The sequence below is a fragment of the Neopelma chrysocephalum genome, unplaced genomic scaffold (genome assembly GCF_003984885.1).
Source record: "Neopelma chrysocephalum unplaced genomic scaffold, ASM398488v2 Primary Assembly neopelma1_26, whole genome shotgun sequence".
Classification (NCBI taxonomy): Eukaryota; Metazoa; Chordata; class Aves; order Passeriformes; family Pipridae; genus Neopelma; species Neopelma chrysocephalum.
The window spans coordinates 9209425-9221681 of NW_020897695.1; the positions used below are offsets into that span (position 1 = coordinate 9209425).

The window sequence follows — 12257 nt, forward strand, 5'->3', positions numbered from 1 at the left end:
CACGGTCTAGTTGACAACGTGGTGCTGGGTCATAGGTTGGACTCGATGATCTCAGAGGTCTTTTCCAACCTAATTGATTCGCTGACTGACTGTGAAAGCGCTCCCAGCAGAGGCAGGTGGCGCACCCAGGGCTCTCCCTGACCGTGCCCCTAGCTACTCCGCCCAACTGCCCGAGGAAGAAGCTCTCCCACGTTCCTTGGCGCGGCCAACGCGGTTTCCACCGAGACAATTAAACATTCCCGAGAAGCGGAGTTACCGCCCGCACGCCCGGGAGCTCGCCACACCCCCGCCCCGCGGACTCCAGCTCCCGACGTGCTCTGGGGCGGCGCGGAACATGCCGGGAACGAGAACGGCACCGCCCCGCCGGCCCACCAGCACCGCAGCGCCCTGGCACGGCGCCGGGGGGGCGTCTGAGGGCGCCCACGTGACTCGCACGCCGCGCTCCGATTGGCGCAAACAGCTGTCAGTCACTCCCGCCAACGTCTGGCAACGGGCACAACGTCCCCCCGCGCGTGCTGCCGCGCCGCTCCGATTGGCTGCTCGGGGCCGGCCCCGCCCCTTTTAAATACCTGTCACTCCGTGACAGGCCGTCCCCGGAGTTCCTGTTAGAGGGGCGCTACCGGCGGGGACCGGCCCTTCCCCTCGCCTTCTCATGGGAGCCCCGCCCTCCCCCTGTAACTCCTCCCGCTCCGGTGGGGCGGCAATGTCAAACCTCCCGCTCGGGAGGGAGGAAGAGAAGCTCCGATCCGCTCGGGTTCCGTCCGCGGCCCCTCCCCTGCAGAGCCCCCCCGCCCCGTCGCACTGCTCCTGGGAGCCGCGCGCGCGCCCGCCGCCTTCAGACCCTCCCCTTCGCCCCCAGGCCCCGCCCCCCCGGCCCCGCCCCCCGGGCTCGCCCGCGCCGTGCCGCGTTCCCGCCCGCGGCGGGGGATGGGGATGGTGACGGCGGGAGGAGGCAGAGCCCGGGTGCGCCAGGAGGCGGCAGGCAGTCCGTGAGGAGCGCCGAGAGGGAACGGGCGGGCTCCGCCCCTCGCCGAGCCTCCCTCCCCCTGCCCTTCCTCCCTCCCTCCCCTCCCCTCCTCCGCCTCCTCCTCCCCGCACGCGCCGGGCGGAGGGAGAGGCTGCGAGGGAGCCCCGGGTACAACATGGCGGAGCACTCGGCCCCCGACCACAAGCACAGACCCGCCGCCAACTCCGCGGCGCCGCTCCACAGCCGCGCCGGGGGCGCCGGCGGCCTGTCGGGGGGCCTGTCGCAGCCGGCGGGCTGGCAGTCCCTGCTCTCCTTCACCATCCTCTTCCTGGCCTGGCTGGCCGGGTTCAGCTCCCGGCTCTTCGCCGTCATCCGCTTCGAGAGCATCATCCACGAGTTCGACCCCTGGTGAGTCCCCACCGCCGCCGCCGCCGGGCAGGACGGGGCGGCGGGAAAGCAGCGCGCCATGAGCGGGGCGGGGGGACACCCGCACCTTCCCCCGCCGTGGGCCCCCCCGCCCCACGCTCCGTCAAGTTGCGCCCTGCGGAGGGAGCCGAGAGCCACGGCCGCGCTCGGAACCCGGGAGGGAGGGAGAAAAGGAGGCGGTGCGGACGGGACACGCTGTGGCAGGTCGGAGGGAGTATGAGGGGTCGGCGCCGCGGGGCGGGAGAAGGGAAGCGGTGCTGGGCGCTTGGGTGTCCCCGGCGGCGGAGACCGCGGGAACGGGGAGGCGGCAGTTCCCCCGGATCCCTTGGAGTTGCGGCAGGACTCTCCGAGGGGCGCGGGGAAAGTTGTGGCGCTGGCAGGGAATCGGGAGCCGGGCGGGAATCGGGGGTTGGTGGCGAAGCAGTTGTGCCAGACGTGACCCGCGTCCCGGTCGTGGTCCTGCTGTCGCGGCGCCGGTCCCAGATGTGCCGCGCGGCTTCCCGGAGTGATCTTTCCTAGAGTCCTTGTCGGCCGGGGAGGGAGGAGGGTGAGGAATGCACTGCAGGAAGTAATCTTCATAAAAGTGACTTGAGGGATTAGAGCGAAATGGGTGACATTGATTTACTGCCAGGTGTTTCGAAGCTGCGTTTCTGAGCCCAAGGACTTTTGCTCTTTCCTACACATCTTAATTTTTCCAAAGATTGCTTTCCCTCCTGTAGAAACCGTCTGTTCTTTTTCCCTGTTGGAGGGGACTGAAACCATTTTATGTATGAGATCAAGAAATGCTGCACTCGTTCTTTGCAGCAAGACGAAGTGAAAGATGACGAGACTTGTGGGGCAGGTTTTCTTTTTTAGTGCAAAAACGTGACAATGAATTTTTATACTAGTGGCTACTTCATCCTGGGAATCCGTGGGATTTTTAGAACTTTAGGTAGGATAAGCGGCAAATGACTTTAAAATAATGAATTCTCAGGTTTTAATTTAAAATTTTATGTCTTGCGTGTTAATTGCACGAAGGAAGGAGATGCTTCGTTTTGCAATGCACGGTAGATATTCTGTGTTAAGATTAATCTGAAATTGTTGCTGCAACGGTACTTCTTTGCAAAGCACACACTCCACTTTCATAGTTTCAAAAGCACAACTTCCTCTTTTCTAGCTAGCTTTCCCCCCCTCGTTTCTCCCCCCCCCTCAAATGTAATCCATTCACAAATCATGGCTCAGAATAGTCGATGGAGAACAAGGAATTGCTTTGTTTTTAAATGCTGTCTGAAGGAATAAAGCTTTGTGATGTGAAAGCCAAGTATCTCAAAATATCTGCAAACTGTCAAGTAATTGCCGATGATTTGTGTTTTTCTGCAAACACAAATGAATAGAAGGAGTGCAAACTTTCAATTAATAAAGTTAACAACGAGGGGAGCATAAGTTAAACACATCTACAATGAGACTGTGAACCTGAGGTTGTATCCTGTGGACTGATTCTCAGGCTCTTCTATCTAAATTTAAGCATAAAGACTTTCCTTTCTATCATAGAGGAAACTTTTAAGCATGCAACCTACATTTTGTGCAACTTTATCAGATTTTTATAGTCAAGGCTCATCCTTGTTGAATAAATGGAAATTTTACAGTGTTGCGTTGCGTAACTTTAGTTATTAAGCCCTGAAGGACACTAAAATGGTGCTATGGGAGTTAAGTTCATAGTCATGATACGGCTGTAAAGATAAACTCCTGGTTTAAAGCAATGTGTAAATTGATGCAAAGTCATCTTCCTGAGTACACAAACAGAAGGCATTGCTGCCCGTGCTGTTCTATGTACCTTTGTTAATTAGAGAATAGATGAAGTTGACAAAACTCATTGATTTTAATGCAGGTCTGTGAGAAGCAGTTGAAATGTCAAGAATCATGCCAGTGTTGTGTTGCTGCATGCCAGAAATGGTAGAGGCAAATGCACTTAAGAAAATTAGTAGGAAAGCGAACCTAAAATGGTAGAAACTGAGGGAAAACAAAGGGCTTTCTCTGTTGCAGCAGCATTATTGGTGGAAAGAGTAAAAAATGATGTTGCTCTCTTAAATAGTGTCAAGTAGCTAGGTAGGAATGGTTTTTCATAGTTGGAAGGATGTGACAAGTCTGAATGTAATGTGGGAAAGGAGCTTATGAAAACAGATTAAAAGCAGTGCTCTATTTTCATTTTTTTAGCCACTTCTTCAGCAGCTTCTCCAGGTAAACTGGATTTTCCTTTTTTTTCTTTTTTCTTTTTTTTTTTTTTCTCCAGGTCAGTGGCTGTAGTCTTTCCTGGTAGAACAGCTCCATATTTTTCTCAATTCCTTTGGCTTTTTCTGTCAGGCTTGCATAGGATATCTTGCAATGTGTTGATAAGTCAATCGCCTATTCTCTAGTATTCAGTTTGTGATCCAAAAGGATCACAAAAGGGGAAGCTGAGGTATATCTGATAAAACAAGGAGCATTAGGCAAATCATTTATTCTTTTGAGTGGAAAAATATTGTTGCCTCTATGGTGTAGAAAGCTTTCCCATTTACTTAAGCATCAGTTTTCTGGTATGGACATATGAAACAGGATGTCTAGGGTGGAAGAAGGGCAGAATTGGATTTTCTACGTATTAATTGAATCAAATACAACTTTTTTTATTTTCCTAACATCCCTTTCAAGCTGCCTTTCTGACAATAAAATTAGGGTTTGATTCGGGATGGAGGGAAGGTTTGCTTGTTTTATAAAATCAGCCACTGAGACTCACTCAGGTTGGCATCTCTTCCAGAAATGACCCAAATGTAGTACGATAGGCCAAGGCAGTAGAGAGAGGACAGTGTTTGGTTTTGATCTTCATTAAAATATAGAACATTCTTCCTATGCAAGGAAGAAGCAAACTGGTTTTGAGGTCACCATGCTGTCACTTAAGAACTTGTGACCTTTTCATCATGACCAGGATTACTGTTTTTTTTTTTCACACTCTTTCACACTCTTTCGTGTAGTATGCCACTTTATTTTGGTTTATTTCTCATGTCTTGTTTACTTTCCATACTTGAGCTGGTCCAAGGACTTTGAAAAACATGTACTTTTTGGCAGCTTCTAAGTCAGGTGAGCTGATACAAGAAATTGGGCAGCACTGACATTAAGCTGTGCCATTGACAGGCCAGGAACTCAAAACATGGATAGTGATGGTACACTGGAATGGACAGGTTTCGTGTCTGAAATTTGGTTCATCCATTGTGTGGTTTGGAAGCTGGGTGGACCAAGAACTTACGTACACACAAGTGCGTAGTGAAAGCTTTTTATAAAAGTACAACAGGGTATTTAACTCAGGTGTCAAGTGAGAGCATTTCTTCTGTCAGATGTTGCCTTAAATGCCAGCATGGCTGCTGAACCAAGGCAAGCAAAATTATGGAACGCCAGCAGGGGCTACTTTCCATTTGCTGGTTTTCTGAAGTACAGCTCCAGCATGCCCATATGCTATTTCATTTGGCTGCTCATATCGTGTATGTATATAGAATAATCTATATGTGTAGTATACCTATATATGTAGAAGGTATATATATATATCTAGTGGGACTTTTGCGTTCTGGTACTGCTACTAACTGAAATTGTAACAACTTTTGGTACATCAGTAGTCTTCAGGGAGTGCTGTCAAAATAGCAGCATTCATTGTGTTTGCACAGTTCTTACCATTAAGTCACACGTGTGAGAACTGTATCTGAATCATTAATCATATCCCATGACGTTAGATCTAACTTCTGTCTTTCCCTGAGAATTTTAACATCTTGCTATAAGCCAGATTAATACCAGATACCGTAGTGAAAGCTTTCTTAAGCTGGAATGCAGAAGCTGGTATGTCTGAGCATGAGACCATCTCTGTACCAGTTTGCATGTGCAGGATGGCACACACTAGTGCGGTCTTTGTCAGTTACATTTGCCTACTTATTCCTGCCGGGAATGTTGTCTCCTACTGCCCGGACAGTTCCTGGCACTGAACAGCACTACCTCAATCTCGTACACCTCTTTGCCTCTTCCAAACCAGCAGCATTGATCGCTCAAACCACCAGCTATTTACCTGCCATTAGGGTGACCATTGTTTATTGTACCTCACTGAGGTCGTAATTGTGCTAGTGGCAAGTACGAGTTTTACATATGAAAGCAATGCACTTTCTCGTCGCTGATACCATCATCTACCGTTAGTGGGCTTTGCTGAATGGGGAGGAACTGGTGAAAATAAACATAAGGTCAGTGTCATTGCTTGTATTTCAGAGGCAGACAGGTTAAAGGAAGTTGAGATTTTTATCTCAGGCACTATCAAAAAGACAGGTTTTGCTGCATTCAAATCGTGTTTGCCAGATGGATTCTTGAGCTGTTATGAACTTCTTTCATTAATGAAAACATAATTTAACACCTATAAATATGACATGAAAGCTTCATTAAAATACAAAGTGTGACTCAAGTGAACATTAGAAGTGGTATATGGAATTGATCGATCACTGGAGGTTGTGTAAACGTACTGTTTTAGTTGGGAGAGAATAAGGTTGTGGGTTTATGTTTTAGTTAGTTGATCTGATGGTTGCCTTCTGTAGTAGTTCTCCTCTGTCACCCACTGGGCAGTCCTGCTTTTTACTTTGTGCTTCCTATAAAGAAATCATAGTCGATTCAATGAGGTAAACTGTCAAAATACTGTAACATTTTAGTTCCCTAAGCCTGTTCACCACCAGTTTTTCACATTACAGTTTAGCCTCTTATTTTTGAGGAAGCATATGAACATTGGGAAGGAATGTAAATAGTGACTGACTTTAGAGGGTAACCTGGGATTCAGTGATAGAGTGAAGAAATGTATACATATAAAAACAGAGCGTGTTAAGACACTGGAGCAACAGGAGTGATGAAAGAAGAGGTGAATGAGTGTAGTTAAGCTGGTATTCATAAGGAGAGGGAGAAGAACTATCATGTAAAGAGGATGATAGTGTTGATAATCTCAATTAACAATGCCCACCCAGGTAATTCATCTGGCCATTGCTTACCTGCTAGTGACTCTTCTTGCTGGGTAAACAGACAGCAGATTGTACAGAAAATGTGTTCTTGAGGGGTGGCAGTCATTTTTGTCTCCAAACTGCTGTCTTGCTGGAGCTTTCAACCCATCCCACAGTCTTGTTGAAGGGGAGTACATGAATGTGAATCTGTTTAGGAAATATTTCCCACAGATTTTAAGATTCTTTTCCAAAACAATTCCTTTTGTTTATAATCTTAGACAATTTCCAGACCTCAGGAAAGCATTTGATTCCAATCCAGTTTGAATATAATCACTTTGAATTGATTTTGAGATGTTGCAGATGTCAGGAGATTAGTATTAAAAACTTACTATACTGTCTTCATTCACAACTTTTTTGATTCTATGAAATAAGTACTCTATTACTATTTTATTGGAAATTTTTTTTAAGGATTACATTCTTACTGTTAACATTTGAATGATGGAAGTTTTTCATACTCTAGTAATACTAATAATTTTAGCAGAATTTCAGGTAGCTCAAACTAGTTTCTGCCATTTTATTATAGTAGGAAAAATATTCTAGCATAGTCTCTAAATCTGATTCAGCAGGGCCTGTGTGTTCACAGAAGGAAAGGTTAGAGATTTTTATGTGAGAATAGTCTGCCAGGTTTCACCACCCCACCACCACCCACCCTTTAATGAGGAAGACCCAGATCAGACATCTTTTTTGGTCACTTATTGCCGTATGACATGGATTGAGAAACTGTGTTAGCACAGGTTAGTCTAGCTTTTGGGGTTTCTAGATTGTAAGATATTGTTTAGCTACTTGGAGGGAGCTGCTTTGCAGCTAAGTAAATTTTTCCATGAGGTTGATATGGCATTAACAGTCAAGATGATGTGCACTTGACTGTACCGAACTTCTCTACTGCTTGTGAAATTGGTAAATATTAGAAATTTAATGGAAGGAGGGTAATCTGGAAAAAGAACATTGGACAGAGTTGGAGGCACAGCTGAGACTGCTTTGTGAGTGGGGAGACCTCTGGCTAGATTTGTTCAGTTACATTGATGCAGCTGAAAAGCAGTTCACTGTGTGACCTCATAAAATAGCAGTCATGTAAGAATCAAACCTCTGCTCTACTATTGTCTTCTGTCATCTTTATTTAGCAAGTAGTGTTTCTTTCCTCACTTGCACAACTTGTAATTGGGGTGAAAACCTTATCAGATTTCATGTGGGTGCAGTAATAGGGTTATGCATGACAGGTAGGAGAGGCAGTGCTCATGAAACGCATGCAGAGTATGGTTGAGTACAGAGACTATCCCTAGTCTCTGTGCAGTCTTCTTTTGGAAAACATAAGAGGTTAGACAGAATGCTTGCAAAGTATTGACCCTTTTATTGATTTATGGATAGTAGTGTGAAACATGAAAAGGAAGAGATATCCGAATGTTTTATGTTGGCTGCGTCAACTGAACCATCAAGTTTAGCTTTTAATACCATGATTCTTTTTTTTTAATGGTCTTCAGCAAACACTCACAAACACTTGACTAACTAGAGCAAACCCTACAATGAAAATCCTTGAATGGACGTTTTTTGGCAGAAATCCTATTATTTGAACAGCTCGGTATGTTCTGGTTTTAAAACAGAAATTTGATTTGATTACTTAGGGTTAGGGTGGTTTATAAAGGTTACCTTTTGCTTCCTAACATGACTCTCTCTCTAATAGTCCCTGTTTTTGGCAACCCGTAATCCTAATACTCATATTTTTAAATCTGTCTCATGTTGAACTGGTGGGGGAAGGGGAGAAAAAAAAATTTTGGCCAGTACAGTTATCAGGAAAATTCAAAATCCTTTAGGAACTAATAGGTTTTGAGTGGGTTGGGGCTAGACTGAGGTTAGGGAGGTGTCTTTGCTGTTCCACAAGAATCTCTTCTGATTTAGTCAGGTTATTTTCCATTTAATGTCTATCTGTGTATGTGTTGTAGACTTTCTCCTTAATTTTTGAAAATTCCACTCTTGCAAGCCCTTTGAGGTATATTTGTAGTGACATTTAGGGCTGATCCTGAGGGCTTCTTTCTACTTAGCAAAGCCATTAAAGTGGCTGCTTTTGGAGCCTGTGGAGCCTGGACCTTGTAGCAGCATGTGTGGTGATGTGTTTATTATTATTAACTCTTTTAGCAGAACTTTTTCTAGCCATCAGTCTTACTACTTGCTTGGAGAACAAAGTAAACTTAGGACAAGTCTTGCTATTAGTCTTTTTATTGAATGTCCAACAGATAGACTTCATTTCCAGCCCCTGAGCTGAGCAGTTTGTGGTCTTCATCCAAGCTGTTACTGGGAATCAAACTGAAGTGTTTTTAATGTGAGTGCTGCCAGATCTGGGCTTGAGAGGTACTGTGACATTGACCCTAATGCTGCACCACACCTTACATAAGTTAAAGCAGCCCGAGGAATGAATTTAAGGACATAGATACAAACAAAATAGATCAGCTTCTGTATTTTGTAACTTAGTGCTGCTTTCCCAGGGTAAAAGCTCCTTTGGCATACAGAGAATTAAATGCTTCCTATACTTCAAAAGTTCTTGCTGTTATGTGTGGCAGTATTCCTGTGCTTTAGGAAAAGAAATGGTCTGTTTTAAACAAGGAATAACTGAATGTTTCTACATGAGTGCTTCTAAGAGCAGAAAGTGGTATTTAAAATGTCTGTCTGCTATATGACACCAAAGTCCAGTATCATGTGCTACTTTTTTAAGAGCCGATTTAACATAAATAACTGAGGTATGTGGACTGTAATGATAATTACTTCCAGGTGTTACAATGCTCATCATATAATTTTCTGTGGCAGTCAATTTATATGGGTTATGTTAGTTTGTTAAGTAAAGAGCACGTTCAAGTTCTCTTCAGCTGATAATCCATGAAGAATCGCAAAACACCTTTTCAAAACTTCTCTCACTTAAACAAGCAAAATCCTTGGGGAAACTACATTGCAGTGGAGGATGTGAGTTTGACTTGATTATTGATTTTTGGTGGTGTTCTTAGTGGGATTGCTATTATCTTCTAGACTGTTTAATACAGTATTATTTACATTTATGTAAAATAACGGCTCACTGTGTACATTGCCACTGTCTGTCCTGTTGTTTTAATATGGATTTTGCAGAAGGGAAAAATAGCATGTAATTATGTAATTTTAAACTGTTTTAGCACGTGTAGCTGGGCAGCCTACATTTTTTTGTGAGTTCTGCATTCTCTTTTTGTGACTATTATACATAAATACTAGCCAACTTCTTTAAATCCAAAAAGTATAACTTTATTCATTTTTATCCCTATTTTCCCCATAGATGGATATGTTAACAAAATCTGGGTATGGAAACTACCTCTTTGAGGATGCAGCTGATTGGGAGGAATACTTGTGGAATACAATATGTGTGTGCTATAGCCAGAGCATTTGAAAATACAGCAATACATTTTCTTGATGCAGAAGCAAAACAACAAATCAAGCCTTCTTGTCTGGAATACTTTTCTATATTTATCCTTTTTTTTTTTATTTTTTTTAGTAATCTATTGCATATGTTGAATGTATTTCCTTCTTATTCTAAACTTATCCCAAGCAGCATTCGGAAAGTCAGTTAAGTAACTTAGAATTTCATAAATATTGTTTGAAATATTTATCTTGTAAAAGGCAGCTTCATCTTCATGGCTGAAATATTTGAGATTGATCATTTGAGTATTAAAGGTCTTTAAAATGTCTTTAATTCATTCTCTGGCAATAGATAAAATGCCTTAAAGTTGCAATTCTTCTAATTTAGAAGGTCAGCAAAACAAAATTGGAGCTTTGGCATTGTATCGATGTTAACAATGTAAGTAAATGGGCATCTCTTTGGCTCACTTTACTGTAGAATGAGAACCATGAAAGCCAATGCACTGTTTGAGTTTTCCAAGAAGTTGTTTAATGCTACTGTGTTTTGATTATTTTATTCTTACTCAGGTTACCAGAACGATTTATCTAATGTCAGATATCTGAAGTAACATTTGAAAAACTATTGCATGTGTCTCACAATTCATTTTACTCTGTAAGAGTTTTAATCTTTCATTTGCCAAATAGAAAATGTATTATGGCACTGGAGAGACTACCTTAAATATTTGCAACGGTGTCTTAATTTGTGATATCTCAGGTAATCTGCTGATAACAAATGTAATTATTTTCCTATGGCTAAACATGTTTAGGAGCCAAGGAATTTTTAGTGCTTTAATTTTGTATTCTACCACTACTTCACCAACGCTCGCCCCACCCTCCCACAGTAAAGCCCAATTTTTGCTTGGCAGAAGACTGGATGTTATGTTTTGCGTGAAATATGTCATGCTTGTATTGTTTTATCACTGTTTTATTTTCTAGCTTTTCCTTTTGTAAGTCAACTTCAGGGTCCTTTTTTCTTTATGCTTCCAATGCACTGTAGTTTCAACACAATATACTTGGCTGTGCTCATCATGGTTTTGCTTTGTGAGAGTATGTTCCATACGGTGCCATCTGCTGTCTTCTTTCAGGGCTACCTTCAAGCTGCAGAAAAGCTTTTAATGTTAGCTGAATGGTACTTTTACCTGGGAAGTTAAGCAGTGTTGTCCTCTGTCTCATTATCTAATGTGCTGTGCTGGAGTACCCATGGGTATCATTTGTGCATTGGAAAACACATGGAAGATAATTCCACAGGTTCCTTCGAGAACCTCCAGAAAGCTGCTGTGACTGATAAGATGGGGGTTCAGACTGTTTTGAGTAAAGACTAACTCTGAATATCTACAGTACAACAAGCTGCTGCTGAGCTTGTCTTCACCAGTATAAATTTGCCATATTTGCATCTAATCAAGTGAAGCGGTTCTCATGAATTTCCCATCATCTATTGGACATTTCCTGGGATAGTTTTCTGCTGCGTTAACAAGTTAAAGCAATTTGCAGAATTCTGGTAAGCGCAAGTGTCAGATCTGCAACTGCAAGCAGGGAGAGGAGAAACTCCCCTTTTCCAGTGGTAGAGCGCTATTGTGTTGGCACATCTTGTACCCTGATCCTATCTCAAGTACCCATGAGTTCTCTGACCAGCAGGTCATGGGTAATTGAGGGGTGAACATATCAGTAGTTTCTGCTAAAACTCTTTACTGTGCTGTAACTGTTCAAAAGTTTTACCATAAATAAGACTTAAATAGTTACATGGGATGTTTGGGATCTAGAGCTGAATCCCTTTTCTCAACAGGAAGGCTAACTCTAGTTTTCTAATTTAAATGCGCATTTGCGGAGAGAGTTGAGAGGGCATACAGTCTGGTGGGGATTGAAGCGTGAAAGGTCCTGGAACAGGCCAATTTAATTCCTGTCTGGAGAGCAAGGAGAGAGAAGATTTAAGATTGTGTGACCTAATAACTGTCCCTCGAGAACTTCTGCTAGGCCCTTCCCAACAGCTCTCACACATCCTGTGCATTACACCACTTTCCAACCCCACCTGAAGTGCAACCTAACCTCTTGCTTTAGTATCCTTCTTCCCCCATTTTCATGGGCAACCAGGCATTCATTTTGCCTTAAGCTGTTTCATGTGGCAATAGGGAAGCAGGGAAAGGCATGGTACCTCAAGTCATTACTTATGATTAAATAAAATGACATTAGAAATGAAGCTCATCCTTTTGCTGTTAGAAGACAGAGGGGCTGTAGCTTCCAAATTGTATATACCACTGTAGCAGGCTGGTCAAAGAGGTGATTTGATTTTGAAAGGGCGTGTTCCTGGATGTGTGATAGAGGCAATGATGGATGTATTCTGTGAATATTTCTTTAATAACAATTGTGACAGCTTCAAAGCATATGTATGGAAACTGAGAGGAGAACTCATTGCAGTCTACAACTTTCTTATTAGG

General features: G+C 43.6%; 1 protein-coding gene across 1 annotated transcript in view; it reads left to right on the forward strand.

Annotated features, from left to right (window-relative positions):
* The first annotated feature begins 914 nt into the window (after window positions 1–914).
* STT3B (STT3B, catalytic subunit of the oligosaccharyltransferase complex) overlaps window positions 915–12257 on the forward strand; it is a 53991-nt gene continuing 42648 nt past the window's right edge. The window contains exon 1 of the mRNA XM_027675452.1: window positions 915–1375. Within this exon, the coding sequence (XP_027531253.1) occupies window positions 1143–1375 (233 nt within the window). The 5' untranslated portion in view covers window positions 915–1142. The remainder of the gene's footprint in view (window positions 1376–12257) is intronic.